This window comes from Muscardinus avellanarius (assembly GCF_963383645.1).
Source record: "Muscardinus avellanarius genome assembly, chromosome: 3".
NCBI lineage: Eukaryota > Metazoa > Chordata > Mammalia > Rodentia > Gliridae > Muscardinus > Muscardinus avellanarius.
In genome coordinates this window covers 141,066,072-141,093,488 of record NC_137788.1, presented here as the reverse complement: position 1 = coordinate 141,093,488, position 27,417 = coordinate 141,066,072, and the positions used below count along the sequence as shown (strand labels likewise).

At 43.8% G+C, this 27,417-nt stretch overlaps 1 protein-coding gene across 3 annotated transcripts; it reads right to left on the bottom strand.

Annotated features, from left to right (window-relative positions):
* Positions 1–522: 522 nt before the first annotated feature.
* On the bottom strand, positions 523–26,925 carry TSPAN3 (tetraspanin 3; the record flags this gene model as incomplete). Of its 3 annotated transcripts, XM_080690692.1 has the most annotated exons (7): positions 523–615; positions 9,323–9,406; positions 9,657–9,809; positions 11,091–11,192; positions 13,573–13,647; positions 13,871–14,062; positions 26,863–26,925. In XM_080690692.1, the coding sequence occupies 7 exons, from the start codon at positions 26,923–26,925 to the stop codon at positions 523–525; spliced, it is 762 nt and encodes a 253-aa protein (XP_080546818.1). The 3 variants fall into 3 exon arrangements, with proteins under 3 accessions (XP_080546818.1, XP_080546819.1, XP_080546820.1); XM_080690693.1 differs by lacking the exon at positions 13,573–13,647; XM_080690694.1 differs by lacking the exon at positions 13,871–14,062.
* Positions 26,926–27,417: the final 492 nt, after the last annotated feature.

The following is a 27,417-nucleotide window of genomic DNA, read 5'->3' as shown; positions in this document are numbered from 1 at the left end:
TGAACAAAGATACACACTGTATGATTCTAAAATCTATTTTAGCCGTTTTGTACAATTGTTATCTTAGTGGGCTACAGCATGTTTTTAAAAGGACACTGATGAGGGGCGCCATCTGGCGTTAACTTAAACCAGACGGTTGGCTTCGTCTCTCTCCCCCAAAAACCTTTGGCCAAGAGTTCTTTCTCCACTGTGAAGACTGAAAGGACCTGGTGACACCAGCTTCAGCCCGTCACTGCTCGGAGGTGACAGCAGGTCTCCGTCCTCCTTTATGCCACAGCAATATTCAAGCTGCAGCGGTTCTGAGGTTAGCATTCACCAACTTAAACACCTAGGGGCAGAGAGTCGGCTGACGAGGGGAAGGGCAGGTGGGCAGGGAGGAGGGAGGGCACGTGAGAAGCCGCTGCTCCGTCAACACCAGTGTGCGTGTGCTTTCACTAGAGGTCTCAGGAGGCCAAGTGCAGCCGACCGCTCAATTCACCTTCCAATCAGAACACGACTGACAGGCTCCGGCTGCGCTGCCACCTATGCGTAGGTCCCGCCAGTGATGAGGAGCTCATAGGCGGGGTCTCTGCTCCTTCTGCACAGCACGATGCAGGCACAGAGCATGCCCAGCAGCTGCGGGGAGAGAACGGGGAGAGCGGCTGAACACCCATCATGGCGAGCGCCTTCTACTACTTCTTTGGGACAGGAGAACGGACCCAGGGGCATTCTACTGCTGAGCTACACCCCAGTCATGACTTTTTTGCTAAGGTACTGTACACTGGCCTCAAACTTGCGATCCTCCTGTTTCAGCCTCCCCAGTACTGGGATTATAGGCATACACCATCACACTTAGGTAACTGTACTTCTTTACCAGCATTGGAGCTGTTTCAAATTTCAATGGCCTCAAATGATCAAAACAGCAGTAATAGTAATAGTGAAAGAAAGAATCACTTAAGAACAAACTTTTCCCCGCCTTATACCCAGGAACTCTGAAGTTGGCAGGGAATAAAACCTCTGCCTGCCATTCCCACTGTCAATCTGGAACAGTGCTGTCCTGAAGAACCGCACCGTTGGGGAGCATCCCCTGGCCGCGTCATGGGCTGTGCCGGCCACCCGCAACATGTGGCTCCTCCATACCTGAAATATAGCTGGTGCTTTAAGCATTTGCATGTGAAAATCTTACTTAAGTTAGATAATGTAATAAGTGGCTTCCATGCTGGATGGCAGAAGTCTAGGGGGGTGGCATGACCAAGACCATGTTTAATGGTGGACTTAGGAACAACCCACCATATTCAGTACATGAACAAAAGTGCTCTAGTGGAAAACCAATCCTAATGCCAAAAAATGTCCCTTGAAGGTTATTTCTTTTACATTCTTATTTTTGAAATCCGAGTTTGGTTCTGTGGTATTACATACATATTACCTTTTTTTTTTTTTTTTTTTAAACTGGAGATTGAACCCAGGGTTGTTCTACCTTCAAGTTACATCCCCAGCCCTATTTTTCTTTTTTTGTTTGTTTTGAAGCAGGGTCTCACTCAGGCTGACCTCAAACTTGTGATCCTCTTGTCTCAGCCTCCCAAGTACTGAGATTACAGGTGTGCACCACCATGCCCAGCTACATATTACTTTTTAAAGGTCATTCTTCCCTCAGAGTTTTATTTTAATAAGTACTAATCCTTCTGTGGCAGCATATTGGAATAGTAATAAAGTCGCCATGTTATTTTAGATAAGAAAGAGGATTAAGCTGGATTAAAAAGATTTCTAGAATTTTTTATTCAGATTCTCAAAAAATATAAACAGTAATCAAGGAGATAAATAAAAGTTAATTTGCTCTTCTAACTCCTACTGACAGTGTAAGGCCCAAGTTATTTGATTTTTAAAGGTAGTATTCTTTGAACATATGGGGCCAATCTAATTTTAGCAAAACACATCTGGACGATAAACAGACTCAAAGTCTGAAGGGGAAGACGAGCCACTGAAGAGGCACACAGGGAGCAGAACGCCCTTGTGTTCATTCTTCACAGTCCAGGCCACCAGCCTGGCTTTGCCCTCACAGCAGCCCCTGCTCTTCCCACTGGGGATAGACTTGCTGTTCAAACCCATCAGTTCCACTACACCAGTGTCTGCCCGGTGCAGAAGTAGGCACTGTTGAGAGTTTACCAAATACCTTAAGTGAATTCTAAACATGTTTAGCACCTAGTTCCTAAAAAAATCAACTTCTGTTCATTATACATCAAAATATTTTTATAATCGATGTAAAACCAAACACAGTTATGTTCCCAGGCAATGCTAAGCTGAACAATAACAACACTAAACTCGGACACTGCCGAGGGGCGAGGGAAAGCCTCCTCCCACGCCCTGCTCACGGTCCTTGAGTTGGTTAATTCCACCCCAGAGCAAGCATTCTCCAAATGAGGTCAGAAACAAATGCCATTTCTTTCCTTACTCTTTTATTTTTATTAAGTCATTTGCACTGATTTAAAAACAATTTTAAAAGCATGATAAAACTTTACTGAAGCTGGGTATGGTGGCATATGCTTATAATCCCAGTACTTGGGGAGCTGAGACAGGAGAATTGTAGTTCCAGGACAGCCTCAGCAGCTTTAGTGAGGGCCTATTTTTTGTTTGTTTGTTTTTTAAAAAAGGGCTGGGTGTGTAACTCAGAGACAGAATTCCCTTGGGTTCAATCCTCAACAACCTACTAGTGTTTGTAAATGTATCTATTTAAGAACATCAAGCCGAGCATGGTGGTGCACACTTGTAATCCCAGCATTTGGGAGGCTGAAACAAGAGGGTTTGCGGACAGCCTCAGCTACTTGGTGAGGGCCTTTGCAACTCAGTGAGACCCTGTTTCAAAATAAAGAATACAAAATAGGGCTGGTGGTGTAGCTTGGAGGTAGAATACACACACACACACACACACACACACACACACACACACACACACACACACAGAGTAACTTCTTATCCTGACCATTTAATATAGGACCACTTCCAAAGTTTTGCTTTACTGACATTTCATTGACTATTGAAAATTTCCAACAACAGACTTGGGAGTATTACATGAATATTTTAACTTCATTGCTATTTCCTGCAATGAAAACCTTATCTTCACCTAACCCAAATATAACACCAACAATTGCAACACACACACACACACACACACACACACACACACACACACACACACAAATGGCATTAGGTACAGAGACAAGTGATAATTAAAAAACTAACTGCCGAAGCACAATGTTCTAGGATGTTCTATACAAAAGGTACTCTTATACAAGAAAAAAGTTATTTCACACTGGCAACAACCATTTTTGAGAAAAGTTTAAAAATACCTATCAAAATTAATTTATATATTCCGACCTCTCAGTTTAATGGCTATAAATTTTTGCTATAAATACAACTATGAACACGAAGGTCAGAGAATATTCACTCTTGTATTTTTTTTTAGTTGCAAGACCTTTATAAGTCCCCATTAAAGTCAATTATACTATACCATTAAAGTCAAGAATACTATATAGCCACAAAATAAAGCAGATATATATCCAAAAGATCACCTGCCTTGAGAGGCAAGGTACAAAGTATATGATTCCATTTACACAACAGTCTGAAATGACAATTTTAGAAACAGAGGTCGGTCTGATCACAGGGTATCAGGCTATGGGGAGGAAGACACCCCTATGAACGGTAACGGAAGGAAGCCTGTGATGCTGGACTGCTCAGTATCTGGACTGGACTGAGTCAGGAGCCTACACAGGTCATAAAACTGCACACAACTGGATATACAGGCACACAAATGAGAAATTGGACTAAAGGTGATAGGTTGTATCAAAGCCAATATCCTGGTTGTACTAGGATAATGTTACCACTGTGGGGAAGAGGGCCAAACACAGAAAGAACCTCTGAACAGAATACCAATTATGCAGATTCAAAAAGGAATGAGATCCTCCATCTGCAGCAAAATGGACGGACTGAGGACATTAGCTGAGTGAGACAAACCAGGTGCTCTCAGTCGCACGTGGACGGGGGAGGAGTCTCGGGAGGAGGCAGCGCAACGTGACTGATGGAGGCAAGGGCTGCGGAGGTGCTGGAGGACAGACACCACGCACGGGCCAGGACTTCAGCCCACAGCTCACTACATCTTATAAAGAGGGGAATTTGTAGGCTCCAAACACAAAGAAATGAAAAATGTTTAAGGAAGAGAAAATGCTAATTATTGATTTCATCAATATACACTGTGTACATGAACTGAATTATGAAAACTTCATAAATACACCCAATTATTATGTGACAATTAGAAATAAACAACAAAAAGTTAATTTTCCTCAAATTATTAAAAAAAGAAGAAAACCCGTGCACTCAAGAAATGCTATGGTTGAAGTTTTAAGAAAAAATTATTTGAAAAATATTTGAAGTGTCAGAATTAGCCAGGCACGGTGGGAACGCTTGTAATCCCCACACTTGGGAGGCTGAGACAGGAGGATCGCGCAGGTCCGAAGCCAGCCTCAGCTACTTAGTGAGGCTCTCAGCAACTTAGTGAGACCCTGTTTCCAAATAAAATATAAAATAGGGCTGGAAGTATATAGAAAGCTTCTGGGTTCCACCCCCAGTACCACCAAAAAAAAAATAAAAAAATAAAAAATAATAAGGTCAGAATTAAGCTCCTTAATTAACTCTTTTTTGGAAAGAAAGAATACTGGGGATTGACACTGGGGGCATTCTTCCTCCAAGCTACACCCTCCAATATTTTATACTTTTTAAAAATAGTGTCTCTAAAGTTGCTGAGGCTGGCCTCAAATTTGTGATCTTCTTAACTCAGTCTCCCAAGTACTGAGATTATAAGTGTCAATTAATTATCAGAGTTCATAACAGAATTTAAGAATTTGATATGATAATCTTAATTCTTGAACTTGTAGTTGGAGACAGTACACAAATAGAACCTAGGTCCAAGCTTTCGTTGTGCCATTATCTGTATGATGGTTATAAATGAGATTGCTCCCTTTTCCTCTTAATTTTTGTGGCAAAATTAAAAAAAAAAAATCAGGACTGTAGAATCTCTAAGCATTCTTTCTAGCTATAAGTTTCTATGTCAGAGTTGATGTACAATCCCCAAAGCACACTGATATCTGTGTTATTTTTGTCTTTGTTCTGGTTTTTCAAACCCATGGTCCCAATCAACCTAAGACTTTAAACATTTACAGGTACTATTTAAAAAAAGAAAACAGAAGCTGGCCATGGTGGCGCACACCTGTAATCCCAGTACTTGGGAGGTTGAGACAGGAGGATCGCAGGTTCGTGGTCAGCCTAAGCTTCTTTGTGAGGCTCTCCACAACTTAGTAAGACCCTGTTTCAAATAAGAAGTAAAATAGGTTTGAGGGTGGAGCTTAGAGGTAGAACGGCCCTGGGTTTAACCCCCAGCACCCCCCCCACACACGAAAGGATATACACATTAGGAAAAACTCTTATGATTTCAAATAGATGTTTTTTTCCTTAAAAATCAAAGCTTTAAGCCAGCCAGGCATGGTGGTACACGCTGTAAACCTAGTACTTGGGAGGACAGGAGAATTGCAGGTTTGAGGCCAATATTCGGTAACTTAGGCCCTGTTTCAAAATAAAAAGGACTGGAGCTGTAGCCAGAAATGAAAAACCCCTGGGTTCAATATCCAGTACCACTAAAAAATAAAAATAAAAAACAAACTGTATCTTTTTTAAAAAAAATTTTAAAACTACTAAGCTTTGAGTTTATGAAAGCATTGAATCTCTGACTTAACATTTTTAAATTCAAATTATCAAATCTTGCCGGGCGTGGTGGCGCACGCTTGTAATCCCCGCGCTTGGGAGGCAGAAACAGGAGGATCGCGCAGGTTCGAAGCCAGCCCCGTGCGCTGGCTTAGGAGACCCTGTTTCCAAATAAAAATGTAAAAATAGGTCTGGGAGTGTAGCCCGGAGGTACAAGGGCTTCCAGGAACCCCAGTACCACCAAAAAAAAAAAAAAAAAAAAAAAAAAAAAAAACCAAATTATCAAATCTTTACCAGCTACTACTTATGTCAAAATATTTAAATGCAAGCATATACTAGGCATGGTGGCACACACTTGTAATCTCAGCATTTGGGAGGCAGAGATAGGAGGATTGTGGTTCGCAGAAAGCCTCAGCTACTTAGTGAGGCCCTTTGCAACTCAGTGAGACACTGTTTCAAAATAAAGAATAAAAAATAAGGCTGGGGGTATAGTTCATAGGTAGAATGCCCTTGGGTTCCATCCCACAAAAAAATAAAAATAAATAAATAAATAAAAATAAATGTCAAGCATATATGGCAAGAATACTTAGAGGCTAGTTTAAATGTTTATCAGCCCTCACTGAAAGACATGCTCAGTGGAGGACTGGCTGACTGGCTAATGCCTGAGCCGGGTGAGGCGTGTGCCGGTGGCGTCTGGCCATCACCACGCAGGCAGTGCCGCGTGTGCGCACAGGCACCACACGGTTCCAAAGCTTTTTTGCTGCCTGCTACTGTGCAGCTTTATTACCAAACAGACAATCACTAAGCATGCACAGACCAGGATTCCACCCCCTTGGGAAAAGGGACCTTTCCCTTCTTTATTTTTAGCTAAGTGAATATGCTTACATAATCAAAATATGAATACATCCCTCCTGATTACCACATTAATGCTATGCTGAGCCACAAAGTAAATGCTGAGACGAGCAGGAGCCATAGCAAATATAGAGCTAGGGTTTTAATGAATCATTTAGGGTTGTTTGAATACCAGCAAAGTAAACAATCACCCTTTTGCCATTTTAAAGGAGCTTCCTGTTACATGTACTAACTCCTATTCAAATATATAAAGAGCAGGCAACTTACATGTATACAGGTTTTATTCTAACAATTAAAAGACACCTATAAAGCCAGGCATGGTAGTTCATGCTTGTAATCTTAGTACTTAGGAGGCTGAGACAGGAGGATCGCAGGTTCTCAGCCAGCCTCAGCTACTACGTGAGGCCCTCTGCAACTTTGTGAGAACCTGGTTCAAAATAAAGAATAAAAAATCGGGCTGAATCTGTAGCTCAGAGGTAGAATGCCCCTGGGTTCAATCCCCAGCACCAAACACACACACACACACACACACACACACACACACACACACACACACATCTTTATAAAGCGGGGCTTGGTGGTTTGAGTTTGTAATCCCAGTACTTGGAAGGCTGAAACAGGAGGATCACAGGTTTGCAGCCAGCCTCAGTTACTTAGTGAGGCCCTCTGCAACTTAGTGAGACCCTGTTTCAAGATAAAGAATAAAAAATAGGGCTGGGAGTGTAGCTTGGAGGTAGAATGCCCCTGGGTTTCATCCCCAGTACTACACACACACACAAAAAAAAAAAAAAAAAAAAAAAAAGACATTGATACATTTTTTTTCCTCTCTCATTTACTTTTTTATTGTACTGGGGATTGAACTCAGGGGCATTCTACCTCAAAGCTATAACCCAAGTTCTTCTTTAGGAAACACGGTCTCACTAGGTTGCTGAAGGCCTCACTAAATTGCTGCGGCTGGCCTGGAACCTGGCATTCTCCCATCTCAGTCTCCCAAGTACTGGGATTACAGGTATGTTCCACTGTGCCTGACTAAAAGACATCTATACTTTCTTAAAATACATACATTCTCTAGGCCTAGAGTCTATTTCAAGAAAACTAAAAGAATAGTCTGAGAACTAGATCTGATGCAATTTTCAACCATGTTCAAACAGCTGACTATTCTCAGTTCTAAGACTCCTCAAGGAGTATGTGTGGGGGAGGGCATGTGGAAGGAAACACACCAGGTTATGTGTGTATGTACGCTAGTATCACTTTGAATCTCACTATGACATATAATTACACTGCACCAATAAAATTGTACACACACACTCTAACAGAACCCTAAGGTGCACTGCACACGCCTCAGAAACTAAGAGTGTGGATAGCTGTGCTGGGTGGGAAAATGCCTATCTTTCTTCCTTGGCTTTATATGGGGGTGAGATTAAAGGAGGGTGCAGATCTTCTGGGAGGAGGAGGAGGAGGACTGGAAGAAGTGGGAGGTGATTAAGTAATTACCAGCTACTTTATACAAATCATTATCAGGGAAACACAACTGTTCTCCCTGGTAGGAGTGAAGATGAAGGTCCCCTGAGCTGCCAGCAATGGCAGGGCACACCTCTATACGAGCCAGTGATCAAGGACTTCTGGATGGCTCAGTCTACAAAAACTAGATCCACAAACACAGAAGAGGCTATGGTAGGTTCCTACTGGGAGGGCTTTTCTGTAAAGCAGTAGAACTGCTCCTTTTGGGATGGGAGGCTAGCTCCTGATTTACATATATGCACATAAAGAACCCTCGAGGGAACTGGATGTGACAGTGTACACCTCTCAGCTCAGCTACTGGGGAAGCTGAGGCAGGAGGAACACTTGTCAGGGCCAGCTGTGCAACAGAGTGAGCCCCACCTCAAAACAAAAATTAAACACAGAAAACCCTCAAGGACAGAGAAACCAGAACTAGGAGAAATCGTACACAAGAAGACTGAAATAAAGTTCCATTTCCAAACTGAAATAAAGCAGTCTGATTTGTGTGTGTGTGGTACCGGGGTTCCTGGAAGCCCTTCTACCTCCGGGCTACACTCCCAGACCTATTTTATATTTTTATTTGGAAACAGGGTCTCCTAATCCAGTGCGCGTGGCTGGCTTCGAACCTGCGCGATCCTCCTGTCTCCGCCTCCCAAGTGCGGGGATTACAAGCGTGCGCCAGCACGCCCGGCACAGTCTGATTTTTTACAATTCTGTGAACTCTATTAAAATACCTCCCAAGAATACTCTATTACTAAAGTTTGTGGGGTTTTTTCCTTTTCACTAGTGAGGGTGGAACCCAGGAGCATTGCACCTCGAAACTACACTCCCAGTTCTATTTTTTAGTCTCAAACAGAGTCTCACTGAATTGTGAAGGGCCTCACTAAGTAGCTGAGACTGTCTCCAAACCACGATCCCCAGGTCTCCGCTTCCCAAATGCTGGGATTACAAGTGTGAGCCACCACGCCCGGCCTTAAAGTTTGTATTCTTAATGGGTCACTTACTAACCAAGGCAAGAAAATGAGAGCGCCCTCTCACACAGTCCCTTCCCACCCAGATCTCTGATCTCTTTAGAGCATTCTGGCCCTTGGTTTAGAGACATAAAAATGTGGGCAACTGGTGGCCAGTGCTGCAAGCACCTCTAAGTTACTTACATACACAAAGATTCACTCTACTTAAACCACTGAGTGCTGAGGGCAGAGAAGCAGCTAACCCTGGAAACCCTCCCGGCACCTGTGCTTACCTGGATAGCTGCAAAGGCCAGCGCTGCCCAGATAACATGCATCATGATCTCCTGTAGCTTCTTCACAACTAGAGCCTCACATCCCTGTAAGACACACAGGCAAAGTGAGGGCCGCACAGCCACAGACTGCTCGTCAGTGGCGGAAAGGGGAAGCAGAGAAATCAAAAGGAAAAGACTGACCAGAGTGACTTACAAACACAAAATTAAAGCAGACAGTGCATTACAAATGAGCTACAGCAACACAAACTGGCATTAAAGGCAAGCAAAAGGGGTAGAGACAAAGTTTCGGGTAGCACTAAGACAGTGGGAAACAGGCTGGCAGGCCGAGACGCACCTCGGCATAGAGGTCGGAGGGGTTGGCCAGGCTGCCATTGCAGCTGCTGGCGGTCTCTCTGCAGCAGCTGAGAGGGACACTCTGGTTTTTTGTTTCTTTGAACCAGTCTGTATTTTCCCAGTCTGAGTAGTTATGGATTCCACAACAGTGCAGCTAGAAAAGAGAATCAAGATATTATTCTTTACAAGACACGTACACTACATAGCTTTAAGCTACTCCAAGTCAGTGATGCCCAAGACAACGTTCTGCGGCAAGGAAAATGCTATGCCAACATGGTCCAGTGTGACAGCCACAGGCCACAGGAGACTAATTCTGAGTGTGTGTGGTCCTGGGCTTTGAACCCAGTGGTGTTCTACTTCTGAGCGACACCCCAGCTCTATTTTATGATTTTTTTCATCCTGAAATGTGGTCTCACCAAGTTACCCTGTGGTGGCCTTAAGCCTGCAATCTTCCTCTCAACCTCCCAAGTTTAGATCACAGGCATACACCACCATGCCCAGCAGCATCAAGCGGAATTGAGCACTGAAAGGTGGCCAGAGTGACTGAAGAACTGGATTTTAAATTCTAAAGTCACACAAGGCTAGTAGCTCTTAAACCTCCACACAGTAACATTGCTGTAAGAGTAGTTTCTAGCTAAGGAAAAAATCCTTACTATCCTACACGTTAACTATCCAGTTCTGAATGAAGTATTATTTCCAAAGACAAAGTGTTTAAAATGTTTGTCTGAAATGCCTGGGATTTAAAATAATAAAGCACGAAATATGTAATACTGTGGGCAACAGATAAAATGAGATTTACAAATTGCTACTAATTTTTGAGACAAGGTTACAAAAATCTTTGTTTATGTTTCAAATAGTTTATATTTTTTCTTCTTTTTACAGTTCTGTCTGTCTTTTCTGATCTTATTTTCTGAAGGTACGTATAGACCTCTCACTTCCCTTAAGAGTCCATCTAGATTTCTACATTTCCTGTGACACCTACCTCCTTTTCTATTATCACCTCCCTAGTTAATTTTTTTTTTTTTTTTTTTTTTGTGGTGCTGGGGATGGAACCCGGGGGCTTTCTACCTCCGGGCTACTCTGCCAGACCTCTTATATTTTTTTGGAAACAGGGTCTCACTAGGTTGCTGAGCGCCTTACTAAGTTGCTGAGGCTGGCTTTGAACCTGTGTAATCCTCTTGTCTCAGCCTCCCAAGCATGGGGATTACAAGCATGCGCCACCATGCCTGGCTAGTTAATTGTTTTGACAAGGGGCTCAGGGAAGTCTGATGATTAAAAACCACTAAGATGCTTTTTGCTGGCTTTGATCAGATGATGGTGAAGGTTGGAGAAAAAGATGGAACACATCAGGCAGATAATAAACATGGCTGAGAAGGTGCATGGGCAGCTGGTTTAATGTTGACCCTCAGAAGAAATGTGCCTCCCAAAGGCTCACCTGTCTCTGCACATAATCGATAGCCCGGCTCGCAGCATCAGGGTTCGTTCCGTTGTAGGCCTTGTACACTTTCTGAATGCTGCGGTCAACCTCATTTTCCACCTGAATTGAAACAAAGAATTCAGTCTCTCAAAAATACTCTTAAAAGTAACATAGTCAAGTTTTCAGCTGAAATATCTATATGACATATTTGCAAGTTGCCAGAGCTCTCTGTGACTATCTTGTAAGAAATATTTTCCTCCTTCCTGCTTTATAGATTCAAACTAACAGTGAAAAGTTCAGACATATTAGATCACATAGGTTAAAAGCATTCAAAGAGGAGACTATGCATAAGATGGCAGGCTGATAGTCCTCACAATCTGCTCAAAAGGGAGAGTGCAACCGCTCATTAGGATCACTGGATAAATGTCCGAAGTTGGAAATGAATGCTTTCCTCTTAAAAAAAAGTTTCAATGTGTTTTCAGAAAACCCACTCACATTCCTTTCCTAAGGTGGCAAAAGTAAAATGGTTTTGAAGCCTCTGTAAGATTTTTTTTTTTTTTTTTTTGGTACTGGGGATTGAACCCAGACGCATTCTGCCTCTGAGCTACACCCCCAGTCCTATTTTATTTATTTTGAAACAGGATCTTGCTAAATTGCTGAAGCTGGCCTGTAATCCCTCACAATTACAGGGCTGTGCCACCATGCCCAGCTCGAAGATATTTTAGAACAAAAACCAACATTATTTCTACTTTACTTATTCAATGTTTAGACTCGGCCAAACAGGTAAAAGTAATCAGCATTAAAAAAATCACTCCTTGCCGGGCGTGGTGGCGCACGCTTGTAATCCCCGCGCTTGGGAGGCAGAGACAGGAGGATCACGCAGGTTCGAAGCCAGCCACGCGCGCTGGCTTAGGAGACCCTGTTTCTAAATAAAAATATAAAAATAGGTCTGGGAGTGTAGCCCAGAGGTAGAAGGGCTTCCAGGAACCCAAGTACCACCACAAAAAAAAAAAAAAAAAAAAAAATCACTCCTCATATGTGACACTTTATGAAAAAACTGCTGTTCAGCTTAAGATGAGTAAGAAAACTAGAAGTATGCTGGGGACGTGGCTCAGTGGTAGACCACTTGCCTGACATGAGTGAGGCCCCACGCTTGATCCCCAGCACTGCAACAGACAAACAAAAACGTGGCAAGTGTTTAGTAAAGTTTGCTTGTGCCAGATTCTCCTTACCCTTCTCTAAACTGATTAGACTACTTGGTAATTATAACAATAAGGTGATGAGACCATAAAACTGGCAACTATAACAATGATAGGAACATTATAACCCATTGCAATATTTTTTGGCACAGTTGCAAAGTAACTTTCTCCAGTATCAATGGTTTGAATATCAACTTAGCATATCATGCTCTGACTTAAAACTGTAAACTATAATGAAAACGATTCTATTATAATTTTATCATAGCTCTCTAAAATTATACCAAAATTAAAGTAGCCAATTTAGCCTTAAGTAGCTTTTTATTATTGGTAAAAAAAAAAAAAAAGCAAAGGCAAACAAAATAGAACAGAAAGGGAAACAAGAGGGAATGCCTGAGAAAGACCAGGGTCAGAAGGGAGGCACTGACGACAGCGCCGTAGTGTCCAGGTTGGCAGGAACCCTTGTGCCTCCAGAGGAGGATGGGAGGTAGGAGCTCAACTCAAAATATTTCCTATGTCCAGGACTAAGGCATGTTTTAAAAGAGGTAATCAAAATGAAATCCTGGGAAAACAGAAAATTTATATTCCCCTGCCTCAAAATATAGGGACTCACTCCATGGGTTGAAGAAATCTGAAACTTCTCAGCCAGTCAACTACTCATTTCTAGCTTGTGAGATTTTTATTTATACACACACACTTTTTTTTTTCTTTTTGCAGTACTGGGGAATAAACCCAGGGGCATTCTACTTCCGAATTACACTCCCAGGCCTATCCCAGGCCTATTTCTTATTCTTGATTTAGAAACAGGTTCTCACTAAGTTGTAGAGGGCCTCACTAAGTAGTGAAGGCTGGCTGTGAACCTGTCCAGGATCCTCTTGTCTCAGCCTCCCAAATGTTAGGATTACAAGCATGTGCCACCATGCCCAGCTATACACACACACACACACACACACACTTTCTCCACCCTAGTATTAGGAATTAAACCCATGCGTGCTTTATCACTGAGCTATATCCCCAGCCCTTTTCATTTTTTATTTTGAGACTCCACTGGCCTCCTTGTAAGATAATTTAAAGAAAATTAAGTATCTGTAATCAAGAAAAAATGATGTTACACCTTGTTATATTAACTGAGACTAGAAGTCTTGATGTATAAATAATTTCCAATTAACTTCAGATTTTTTAAAGCAGTAGCTTAACAGAAATAAGGCAAAAGAAAATGTTGACTCCGATAAACTTGTTCTATTTCACTTAAAAATCTTAAATCACCTTTTAAAGTATTGTGTGAATCAGAGTAGACAACGTACCTTTGCTCTGTAAACGTATCCCAAAACCACGACAACAACTTCTGTGACAAACACCAAGAGCAGGATGATGACAAACTGCAAGGAAATCATGTCAGAACTTCAGTACAAAATTGCTCTGGATTCTCTCAATAGAAAGCAATTATCAGGGACAACTGCTAGATGCTGAAGACGAGCGCTAATTCTGTCCCAATTATAAGAGCCAAGGAGCCTGTGGGGTTTCATGCTCAATTCAAGACAGTAACACAGAGGGAACACCCCTGCACACTCAGTGACATGCGCAGTTAAAGTGCTAACTCACCGTGGCCAGTCCACAGCGACTCTCCCGGATTGTGGCGCAGCAGCCAATTAGCCCAATGATGAAAAGCAGGGCTCCCACAGCTATGATCACGACAGCAGGGATGAGCGTATACACATCTTCAAAGAAGTGGTCATAGTCGTCGTACGTGATGAAGACGTAGGCTCCCACATAGCACAAAATGCCAGCTGCCCCCTGGAGAAACATGGTCAGAGTGCTGACTCCTAAGCCCTGCCAGGAAAAATTTCCTTCTATTGCTTGGTAGGCTATAATTTAGTGAGAGTTCCTATGACTCTTAAATCTATGGGTAGACTTCAGTAAAAAGAAACACCTCCTGTGACCCAGCATTAAAAACACTTTTCTCCTAAAGTTGAAAGTTTCCCAAACTTCACCTACTTTTCAATAACTACTGGTTTATCTAGGACCAGAGAACACAAAGCAAATAAACAGCACTGACAGGTGCGCGCGCACGCGCGCGCGCACACACACACACACACACACACACACACACACACACACAGTCAGCCCAAAGCAGGGGGAGGGGGGGCAGAACTTTGGCAGAAGCCCTTTGCTCACGCGACGGAGCCAGGGTTGGAATCCAGGCTGTGCACTTCTAATCTGTCTACCCCTTGGTAAAGCCAGAGGGCTGAGTCACTAATGAACGCTACAATCACCTGAGGACCATACTGAACTCTGGATGCTGAACAGTGGGTCCGGCAGGGCCTGAGTCTCTGCAGTTCCCGTAAGCTCACAGGTGATGCTCACGCTGTTGGTTCTTGGGCCACACTCTGAATAACAGGGTGCTACTGCAGATCCCCAAAGTCGCCGACAATGTCCCAGAGATGCTGGAGCAACCCACGGAAGTGGATAAAAGTAAGGTGCTAAGTAATTCTTTCTTTTTCTGAAAAGGGGGTGGTAAACCAGTAAGTTTCTGTGCCCCAGCATCCAAGGGGAAAGAGTGCAGAAGGTCTTATTTTAGCTGCTGCCCCAGAACCCCCATTCCAGACACAGCTTTGCTTTCATTCTCTTCTATCACTGTCAAGTTTGTTGTCACTGGGCACCAGCTCTGTGCTGAGCGCCCATGCCACCTGCTTATACACGAATGAGCAAATGCACATCAGGCCACGTGTCAAAACACTGGGGAAATGAGGTCACTTACAAAGCTTTCGGAAAAATGGAATTTTGCCACGTGTGGTGGCACACACTTGTAATCCCAGTGCTTGGGAGGCTGAGACAAGAGGATCACAGGTTCATGGCCAGCCTCAGTCACTTAGTGAGGCCGTCTGCAACTTAGTGAGACCTCGGCTTCAAAATAAAGAATAAAATAGGGCTGGGATGTAGCTCAGAGGTAGAATGCCCATGGGCTTCATCCCCAGTACTACAAAAGAAAAAGAAATGGAATTTCACCATTCTTCAAAATTTAACATACAAACATCTTCACATTAGAAAAGCAGTCTCCACAGTTATATCAGGGATACTATCTACTCCCCTGTGAAAACTCAGTTCATTTCTTAAGTCTATGGGACTCTATAAGCTTGGACACCACATTTTTCTTATACTAGGCAATGCATTAGAATCACTGTCTGATCTGGAAGAAAAAGATTCTGCTTATGTTAGGTTGGGCAAGTAACCCAATTTCAAAAATATTATTGCTGGGCGTGGTGGCACAAACTTGCAATCCCAGCGCTTGGGAGGCTGAGACAGGAGGATCGCACACGTTGAAGCCAGCCTCAGCTACTGAGTGAGGCTCTCAGCAACTTAGACCTTGTTTCCAAATAAAGTATAAAATAGGTCTGGGAGTGTAGCCCGAATGTAGAAAAGCCCCTGGGTTCCACCCCTAGTACCACACACACACACACACACACACAATCATCATTATTAGTGTGTGTGTGTGTGTGTGTGTGTGTGTGTGTGTGTGTGTGGTGTGATACTGGGGATTAAACCCAAGGGCACTCTACCTCTAAGCTATGCCCCCTCCCTGTTTTACTATCTATCTATCTATCTATCTATCTATCTATCTTTTTGTGATACTACAGGATTAAAAACAGGGGAATTCTACCTCTAAGCCTCATCTCCAACCCCTTTTATTTTGAAACAGTGTCTCACTAAGTTGCTGAGGGTCTCTTTAAGTTGCTGAGGCTGGCCTCTAATCTATGATCTTCCTGTGTCCGCCTCCCAACACTGAGATGGCAGATTTGAGCCACCTGGGTGCTGGCCTTGAACAATCTTTTTGTCTCGGCCGCCCAAGTACAGGGATTACAAGTGAGCAGTGCCACTACACCTGGCTTATAATGCACCTTTTAGAATGGAGGATAAGCTTAGACACTATGTTTTTCTTAAACTAGGCCATTAGAATCACTGTCTGATCTGGAAGAAAAAGATTCTGTTTATGTTAGGTTAGGCAAGTAACCCAATTTCAAAAATATTGTTGCCGGGTGTGGCATCAGTCACGATTACTGAGTGCCCTCGCCTCCCTTGAAATCACCTCCCGTGTATCATAAGCCTTGGTTTGTATATGCTTTCTCTTCAGTCCATGTTTATAGCTTTATAAATTAACTTCTCCTCTGACTTCCAAGAGACCCCACTGCCTGTTTCCTTCCTTCTTCCTGCTCACTCTGGCACTCCTTCAGGGACTCTGCAGACTGCAGTGCCGTGAACCCCAGGGCTATCTAACCTAGCACCTCAGACCTACACACCGCCATCTGGAAGCCCCTACGCAACTCCCTCCAGCCCTACCCTGCCGCCGGCTCCAGCTAATCACCCTTTACATTCCTGACATAGCAGAAGGCATCATTCCTAGTTTTCCTGGTTAGTTACTCTCCAGGCACTCCCAGCCCTACTTTTATACCAAACTCCATCAAGTTTACTCCCAAAACATGACTTGTATGTTCAACTCCACTCCCACAGTGCTTGTCTTAATTTGAGTCTATCACTCTTTACCCTAAATGTTACTTGTTGACCTGCCCTGGCCTAAACATGTTCTTTATGTTACTAGGGTTGTTTCTGTTAAAGATAAAAGCCAAATCAAGGGATGGTCTTGCTCAAGATGAGGGCGAGGCAGACGTGGACGACCCAAGCTACGGTCCCTGCTTCTCAGCCTCAGCCTTGTCACCCCCAGGCCTGCACACACCGCCACTTCACTGCTCTGGAGCGCGCTGCACCTGTTAGGAGGCAGCTTAACTGGCACCTCCTCCTGGTGGAAGCCCTTCTTGAGCTTTCATGGAGGAGCAAGTCTTTGTCCATTCACTACTGCCCTATGCAGAGCTCTACCACAGCACTATTACAACTGTTACAATTATAGTCACATGTGTCTCAAGACCCTTCTGGACACAAATTGTGTCCATCTGTCTTTCAACCTTGTACCACCACCTATTACCTTGAACAGGGCTCAGCCGGCGTCAGTCACGATTACTGAGTGCCCTCGCCTCCCCTGAAATCACCTCCTGGATATCATAAGCCTTGGTTTATATATGCTTTCTCTTCAGTCCAATGTTTATAGTTTTTCGTTCACTACTCAAATATGATTTGGCAACTTAATTCCACTTACCAATGGCAATCACATCACATTAATTTATAAATGGTACTCTTATCATAAAAATAAATGCTACAGCTAGGCATGGTAGCACACATCTGTAATATCAGTACTTGGGAGGGTGTGACAGAAAATTGCAAGGTCTGAGGCCAACCTCAGCAATATAGTGAGACTCTTAGCAACCTAGCAAGACTCTGTTTCAAAACAAAACAATAAAAAGGGCTGGGGTATGTATAGCACAGAGGGAGAATGCCCCTGGGTTCAATCTCAGTACCACAGTAAGTAAATAAACAAATAAACACATGCTGTACTTAAGCAACCGTGCCTGTCCAAAGGCCTTCAGAGTTCACCGACATATTTGCATGTCACTGACATTTTGAAGCATGTCACTATGAGATGATGCTGAGTACACGAAAGGAAACAGAGAAGAGGCGGGCAGTTTGGGTCCACTTATCACAGAAGTATGTGGGCTCTACATATAGCCACATACATGTGTTACATACTCACACACATATAAACTTAACATTGGATAAGACAGATCAGTCCTCTAGGTGAACTAGAATACTAAATATAAACTAATTAAATTGGGTTGTCTGGTTTTGTTGTTGTTGCAGAACTAGGGATTGAACCCAGAGTCACTCTATCTCTGAGCTAATCTCTCGGCTCTATTCTTCTATTCTTTATTTTTGAAACAGGATCCATTAAGCTGCAGAGGGCCTCACTAGGTAGTTGAGGCTGCCCAAGAACTGCGATCCCCCTGTCTCAGCCTCCCTAGTCCTAGAATTACAAAGTGTGTGCCACCACGCCCAGCTGGGTTGTCTGTTTTTACTAACCATTTTTCTCTCCTTTAGTTTCTTAGCTTTTTTTTTCTTCATCAGCATGCAGTATTTACTTCTTAAAATACCTGAACTCAAGCTAGGCATGATAGTGAGTATCTATAAATTCTATACTTGGGAGGCTAAAACAGGAGGATCCCAGGTTCAAGACCAGCCCCAGCACCTTAGCGAGATCTTCAGCAACTCAGTGAGACCCTGTTTCAAAATAAAAAAGTAAAAAGGGCTGGGAGCTGGGTATAGCGGTGTATGCCAATAATCCCAGTAGTTGGGAGGCTGAGACAGGAAGATCACAGTTCAAGAACAGCCTAAGCAAGTAGTAAGACTCTAATTAACCTAATGGGACCCTGTTTCAAAAAATAAAATAAAATAGAATAAAATAAAATAAAATAGAGTAGGGGTGTAGATCAGAGATAGCATATCCCTGGGTCAATCCCTGGACACACACACACACACACACACACACACACACACACACACACTGGAAAAAAGAAAACAAAGAAAAAAAGAAAGGCTTGAGCTCAAATGAATACTACTTTTGAGTTCCTAGTAAATAAAGTTTGTTTGGTTTTTGAGACAGGGTCTTGCTTTTTGCCTGCTCTGGCCCCAAACTCCTGGCTCAAGCAATCCTCCTTGCTTAAGCAAAGAGGGAGTGGCCTTGGGAGTGGGCCAAATGCAATGTTTGCTGCGCTGCCCCTCCACCCACCCAGATCCAGTCACTCAGGTGAAATGGAGAGTGGACCAAGGTAAAAAAACAAATACCAGATACAATCAGACGTATAATAAATGTGACGGAAGGAGTAGGAGGCAGCGTTGTATGCTGCCTATTCCTGTCTAATAGAGTCTAAAGCAGTTTCTTTTCCCAGGCTGCAAACCAATCAGCATTCAGCTCACACAGCAAAGACGAGAATATAATAGACTATTGTGGCAAAACATAGCAGGAAGCAATGTACTAGGTGCACACACCAAAAGCAGAAACTGTACTGGTTGCTTTATGAGACTATATGAATGAAATTACTTGTAAGTAGAGGCTATGTTTCCTCAGTTGAAGACAACTCCAAATTTTTCTTCTTTTAATGACATCTGTATATAGTGCTTTTATCTTCGATTAGAATATAAAGTAGGTGTCCTAAGAACAGCTGAAGAGCTAGAAATAACTACAAGCAACTGCTTTAGTGGCAGCCAACCATTAGTATGAGAAGCATCCAGAAGAACGGGAAACAGAAGTTTGTGTGGTCAGTGCACGGTGTGGTCAGTGCACCTAGCTGGTGCAGGGACTTTGCAGTCACTCAGATTTTCCATGTAGGACCTGTGCCTATTAGAAAAGCTAATAAAAGGTGAGCTTGGTTAAATCCTGCTTTTGAAGGGCACTGATGGGACTGGAATCTATCAAAGGATCTGGGCTTTGCCAACAAGGCAGCTGCAAAGAAGGGAGAGGGGAGGAGGGTGCAGCAGGAGGAGATCAAATGTGGAGCCGGGAAGCAGCTGAGATGCTTTAGTCACTGCTGAGAGTCTGAGCCTGTAAGGAGGATTTGTGCCAGGACAGCAGACTAAAAATATTCACCCTCTTTACAAAGGAGCAAAGGGAAATGTAAGGGAAAGGCTGAGGCCTGGAACTACAGAACAAATAGTTTAAAAGACATTCTTCTTTGCTTCTAATACACTATCCTTTAATTAAGTCCGAGGATTTTAAAACTTTAGGAAAAGTCGGTGCTTTTCCACAACACCAAGCTGTTCTTCTAAAGAATACATTTTATGCACTATTTTTATAAGCTATTTTTATGAATTGCAAAAGTATCATATGTCACTATATTCTTTTAGCCTACTTCTACATACACACAAAAGAAATTTCATTCTGGTGTTAAGATTTTCTTTTTGATGTTTACAAGTCAGTTTTGGGGGGGTAACTGAAATCATCTATGAAAAAAAAGATGAGCTGATGACATGTTAAGTCCACAGAACTACCACATTCCTTCACTCTCATCAGCCAGGCACAGGAAAATGTGCCACATTAACGTGGCGACATTAACACAGCACAGATCTGGTGGAGCAACCCTCAGAACACTTGGGGAAGAGGAAGCAAAGAGAAACAACCCATTTTTCCGCAGTGGTATGCAGGAGGTCTAGAGGACCCTGTCTAGAACTGGCAAGAGTCAGGACAAGGCAGAGACCAGGGAGCAAATGAGCGGCAGTCACCTGAAGGCACCAGGGGTCAAGTGCTTGCCTGCCGGAGTCCACTGCGCCTGTAGAGGACTGTCCTTTTCCTTTTCTCTTCCCTCCCTTCCTCTTTCTTTTCTTTTCTTTTCTTTCAGTACTGGGAATTGAATCTAAGGGCATTCTACCTCTGAGCTACATTCCCCAGCCCTATTTTTTTTATTATTTATTTGAAATAAGGTCTCACTAAATTGTGGAGGGCCTCACTAAGTAGCCGAGGCTGGCCGCAAGCCTGCAAGCACCTGTCTCAGCCTCTCAAATGTTGGGATTACAAGCATGCACCACCATGCCTGGCTTCCTTTAGAGGATTTTTGCCTCAAAAGTTCAATTGGTAAATAAGAAGTAGTTGGAATATGGAAGGGAAAAAATTAGTTGAGATCAAGCAAAAGCTGCCGTGTACTCTAGGTTTTATAAAAAGCAGAGTTTCAAAGCAGAGAGAGGGGAAATATGTGGAAATCCATCATATATACACATTTTTTAACATTTGATTTTCTTATATTTACTTTACTTCTCTCCTGCAAGAAATCACTGATAATTCTATGCAGTACATTTCTGGAAACTAACCAAAACTCCACCCTCAAGCCACTATGAGTATCATTTATGTGTGCGTATGGAGGTGGGGGCTACTGGGAATCAAACCTGGGGGTGGGGGGTCTACCATTGAGCTACACCTCCAGCCCTTTTTACTCAGAGCTTGTCCATGCTTGGGCTATGTGTTTACTCAGTATCAGCAACAATGTAAAACACAGTGGTATGTCAACATTCTCTACCCTCCCTTGAGTAGATTAAAAACAAAGACATAAATGCAAATAATTATTCTCATCTACTGACTGCCCAACTATTAGAGTGAGGAGGAGGAAAAGGAGTTTTCTTTTTCTTTTCACTTTTTTGATTCAGGGGATTGAACTAAGAGACATTCTACCTCTGAGCTACACTCTGCCCTATTTTATTCTTTATTTTGAGGGTCTTGCTAAATTACTATGCTCTGGCCTCGAACTTGCGATTCTCTTATCTCAACCTCCCAAATACTAGGATTACAGGGGTGAATCACTGCACCCGGCTGAGGAGATATTTGGGGGAAGTACTGGGGACTGAATCCAGGGACAATCTACCTCTGAGCTATACCCCCAGCCCCCATTTTAATTTTTGGAACAGGGTTTCACTAAATTGTGGAGGGCCTCACTAAATTGTTGAGGCTGACCTCCAACCTGAATCTTCCTGTCTCTGCCTCCCAAATACTGAGATTACAAAGTGTACCATCACCCCAAGCTTAGAAGATCATTTTAAAAGAAGACTTGAGACCATCCATGAATATCTGAGGGTGAGAGGACCACCTGGAAATTAAATTTCCTTTCTCTATTAGCTGTCAGAAAGCAAGGACTATGTCTTCTTTTTATTCTGTATTTCAGAAGAATAGATGCATATTCAACAACCATTTACTGAGTAAATGATTCTTCAGGTATACTTTAGTGTAAGGCACAAATTTCATTAAGTAAATCTGCAAAAAATAAAAAAGGCGTGGGGGGGAGGAGTGGCACGCATCTATAATCCCAGTATTTGGTAGGCTGAAACAGGAGGATTCCAAGTTTGAGACCAGCATAAACAATTTAGTGAGACCTTGTTTCAAAATAAAAATTAAAAAGATGGTAGCTCAGAGGTTATATGGCCCTGAGTTGAATTCCTAGCACCAGAACACAAAATAAAACCCCCTAATCTGAGTTAGGTTTTTGTTGTATGTGTGACACTGGAGGTAGAACACAGGGGCATTCTGCCTCTGAACTACACCCCCAGCCCTATTTTATCTTTTACTTTGAAGCAGGATCTCACTAAGTTGCTGAAGGCCTTGCTAAATTGCCGAGGCTGTCCTCAAACCTGTAATCCCCGCCTCAGCTTCCAGTACTGGGATTGCAAGCATGCATCACCATGCCCAGGTTTCTGAGTTAGATTTTATAGAATAAAAGTCATTAAAATATTTCAAAGAATGACAAATATCCTAGAAAGCTATTAACCTATTCCTGCAACTAAAGAGCTCAATGGATTCTAAGTTCTAAATGATGACTCAGGGCCACAAGACCAAGTGGTTGAGAGACAGATGACAAAGATGTAGGAAGACTGAAAGCATTCATTTTTCTTAACTATCAAAGATAAATTAAGCCAGGCGCAGTGGCACACGCCTACAACCCCAGTACTTGGAAGGCTGAGACGGGAGGATCACAAGTTTGAGGACAGGCTCAGCAAGTAGTGAGACTCTCATCAACCTAGCGAGACCTTATTTCAAAGCAAAAAAAATAAAAGCGAGCTCGGTGTGGCTCGAAGGTAAAAAGTCTCTGGGTTCAATCCTTAGTACCACACACACACACACACACACACACACACACACACACACAAAAAGACAGATTACAGTACCTATTTCTAATATGTACCATGAGTTGCTTTCTGGCAAAATTAGTTTTCTTCTAGAGAACTAAAAAAACTATCAAAACAATTTTAACTAAAGGTATGCTTCAATGACTTACTCTTTGTTAGAAGCCATACAAAATAGGGAAGAATAAAGAAGAGAGTAAAACAACTTCCAGGATATAAAGTTACTACCAACTCAACTGTGTGGGGTTTGCTGGAAAACACAGTAATCCCAGTACTTGGGAAGCTGAGTCAGGAGGACTGCAGGTTGAAGGGCAACCTCAAGAACTTGGCAGATCCTTAGCCAGCCTAGCAAGGCACTGAGAAGAAAAAGCGCTAGGGGTGTAACTCAGAGGAAGAATGCCTCTGAACTCACTCCTCAGCCACACACACACACACACACACACACACACACACACACACACACACACACACACCTGTGGTACAGCTGAAAATCATTTGAAGTACTTCACTATTCTTTTTTAAACAAAGGCATGGCAGCACAGCCTCCTGGGAGCTTGCCGGGACGCCCTGGCCTTGCAGCACTCGGCCTATTCCCTATTCCCTACACCCTAAACCCCACCCTCAACTGGCTCTTTCTTACACTCAGATTAAATTCTCCCTCCTCCTCAGGGAAATCTTCTCTGCCAACCTTCTACCTCAGAGCTACACCCCCAGCCCTATTTTCTAGTCTTTTTAGTTTTTGAAACAGGGTCTCACTGAGTTGCAAAGGGCCTCACTAAGTAGCTGAGGCTGTCCTTGAACCTCGATCCTCAGGTCTCAGCCTCCAGAATGCTGGAATTACAAGCCTCCACTACCACACCCAGCCACAGTACCATTCTTAAACACTGCACTTTCCAAAACTATCTATACCAAACCAGTATCAACAATTCTGGCAGTCAGATTATTTACAGCCTTAGTATTTGTGATACATATCTATTCCCGTATCATAGCTCATTCAACAAACTGCCAAGGGAACCAGGATATCACGATATAAGGTGTAAACAGAGATCATGCCAAAGCAATTAAACTTCTACCACTTGCCAGCAACTACCCCTGGTAGTGACGAGCACTGCAGCAGGTGAGTCTTTACTGAAGCTGCCCAAGGGAACCTTGGCTTCTCCTCTGCTCTATGAAGGGAATGTTTATTCTTTCACTTAACATCTCAAGACATTAAGAGGGAGGGGACGTTATATAAGAATATACTTAATTAGAATTTAAGAATGAGCTGGGTGTGGTGGCGCAAGCTTGTAATCCCTGCGCTTGGGAGGCCAAGACAGAAGGATCGCACAGCCTCAGCTACTTAGTGAGGCTCTCGGCAACTTAGTGAGACCCTGTTTCCAAATAAAATATGAAATAGGTCTGGGAATATAGCTCGGATGTAGAAAGCCTCTGGGTTCCAGTACCACCAAAAGAAAGAAGAAAAAAAAAAAAAAAGAAGAACTGAAGAATGACCAAAGAATGTATTATAAACTCCCAAGAAGAACCAGTTAACATTTTGTAAAAAATGTGTTTCCTTAGTCATGACTGACCTTTTTAAACAGAGAAGTTAAATAATAGTTGAAATGCTGGTAGTTTCTAAACAATGTTAAAATCAGCATGTTTTGGAGAAAGTGCCTCTAACATAGCCTAACTAGATCCTTCTCTCTTCCAAATCTTTTTTTTTTTTGTATGTGTGTGTGTTGAGGGAGGGGGTACTAGGAATTGAACCCAAGGGAATCCTACCTCTGAGCTACACCCCCAATCCCATTTTTAAATATTTTTATTTTGAAACAGGGTCTCGCTAAGTTGTAGAGGGCTTTGCTAAGTTCCTGAGGCTAGCAGGGAACCTGCGATCCTTCTGTCTCAGCCTCCCAGGTACTGGAATTACAAGCCTATACCACCACACCCAGCTTTTTCCAAATCTTTTAAAATCACACACTGCTCCAACAACACAGACTCTAGAGTATAGCACCACCTCAGTTTGAGCACAAGGCTTGAACATGAGGCCCTACCAGACGCTACAGTAAACCTTACTGTCCTCATCTTCGAAATAAGCATGGGATTACTCTCTACCAGCTTCTATTCAAAGTAAAGTTCTTAGCACGGGGCCTGGCATGTAGTATGCACTCAAACGTTAGTTATTTCCACTACAATAAATTTTGACAATTTGTCTGTAAACTAATAACTTGTCAGGAGACACACCTAATAGCGCACAATGCCACATTTTTTCCCCTGTATATCAGCTTAACTTCCTTCTCACTGCTTACACAAGTTTTACTATCCTACTGGCCCACCCAAAGGTATTTTATTAAACAGTGCAACTTCAGTCTTAGCAATAACCCTCTATGAAGTTAAACAACATAAACTTCTTTACTGGAATAAATAATAGCACATATACTTACATACTTTCTGAAGATTAATGAGCATTCATTTGGAATTAACTTATAGAGTAAATACAAACGTGATTAAAGAAAATGGTTCCTGGAGCTCCAATATTTTGTCACATTAACACCACTTCTAGTCTCTGAGTTTTAAGAGCTTGGAATTCACCTAAGAATTCATACAATATTCTTCAATACCAAATAGTTATACCCACAAAATCACAAGGAACTGTAAAAGGTACAAAGTCAACTTTCTGCCTCTGAAGTATCTTATTATCTAACAAAGTGTTTCTCACTTGGGGATCCCTGAAAATTATTTCTCCTTTAAAAAAGGCCTGTAGCTAGCTGGGCGTGGTGGCCAATGCTTATAATTCCTGAGGATTATAAGAATTATAAAGCTGAGACAGCAGGTTCACAGCCAGCCTCAGCTACTTAGACCCTGTTTCAAAATAAAGAAAAATAGGGCCAGAGGTATAGCTAGGAGGTAGAACACCACTGGGTTTCATCCCAGTACTGCAAGAAAACAAAAAACAAACAAAAAGAGCCTGTAGCTCAAATTAAATGAGAAATACTACTCTAATTGGAGAAGAAGGAATCATGAAAATCCCAGTCCCATGGGGATGATTTTGAACAAGTACTACTTCCAGTCAGGACTCTCCACATGTGTGTGTGTGTGTGTACACCCCCCCAAAAGTAAACTGTCTACAATTATTTTTTACACTACAGCAATTAAGAGAGAAAAAGGTTCACTCTTTGTTAGATGGGCAAGAGGTAGAGTAAGGAGAATTCTTACAGGTGTATTTGTGGGAGGCAGGAGCTGACCGGGGACCAGCGAGGAAGGGAAATGGCGAGGAGGCCAGGGCTGTGGTTCCACAGCAGAGAGCTCACTTGCCTAGCGCGCCAGAGGTCTGGGCTCGATCCCCAGCAGTAGGGCCTAAGGGAGGCTCTAGGGGCTGCAGACAGAAGCAAGTGTTTATGTCAAAACTGTGTGCAAGTAGGCTGACTCCTAGCCTACTGCTGACGCTGTCTCGCTTTGTTTTTAAGTATAACGACATGATGGAGGACGGACAAGTGTAAAACACTTATCCGGTGCAAGGTCCAGACGGGCTACTGGGTGGAAAGGCTGATAGAACAACACAGGTTATTATAAAATCCCCACTGAGATAAGGGTTTGAACTAAGACAAGATGGTTATAAACACTCCCTTCCCTGAGGGCGGGTCCAAAAAAAATCCATAAGCCTCCTTTTATGAAAGTGAACTCGCTGCCTTCAAGATCCGGTCACATCTGAATCATATGGAAGGAAGCAAGTTTCGTAACCTCAGGCTACCCACCCCGCGAGCCAGGCAAACGCCCCGATTTTCCTGCTTGGAGGATCCTCGGCTTCTTCAGCTGACGCCTTCAGGACTCTGGGCCGCTGACCCGCCAACCCGACCTCGGCTCACCCAGACCCCAGGCCCCCAGCCCGGGACCCCGGCGGCCCGCGGGCCTCACGAAGGACGCGGGGCCCGAGCCCGGGGGGCATCCTCGGCCGGGGCTGGCGTCTCGACGCCGGCTGGCGGGGCTCCGGGTCTCGCAGGCTGCGGCCCAGCGCGGAGGCCGCGGGTGGAGGCCCCTCGCCCGCTCGCCGCCCGCCCAGGCCCGGCCCCGCTCACCCAGAAGATGAGGTTGAGAAAGACCAGCACGGTCTTGGAGGAGGTGATGCCGCACTGGCCCATGGCGCCGGCGGCCCGCGAGGTCCTGCCCGGCGAGCGCGGCGGCAATGGCGGCGGCGCCGGCCCGCTGGGAGCTGCACGGCCTGCGCGGCGCTGCCCGCAGACCCCCGCGCGTCGCCAGCCCCGGCCCAGCAAGCACCTCGCTCCTCCGCGCAGCCGCCGCAGTCCCCCGGCCCGTTCCCTGGCAACCGGGCCCCGCCCCCCGCCGACAGCCGCCGCAGCCAATCGCTCTCGCGGAGGCTGCGGCGAGGCTCCGCCTCCTAAAGGAACCGGCGCTCCGCCTTCTCGGCTTTGGGCCGCCCTTGAGTGCAGGTATCTCTTTTGGGGAGATTCTGCTGGACCAAAGCCAGTCTCCTCCTATTGAGTTCTGTTTACCCTGTCAGCCTTATAGATGATTCGGAGCCCACAGATTGCTTTCTACCTAGCCCATCATTCCCTAGAAACCCGCCTCTCCCACTCTATTGGACATTTCCTGAGCAGGTACCACCTAGGCAG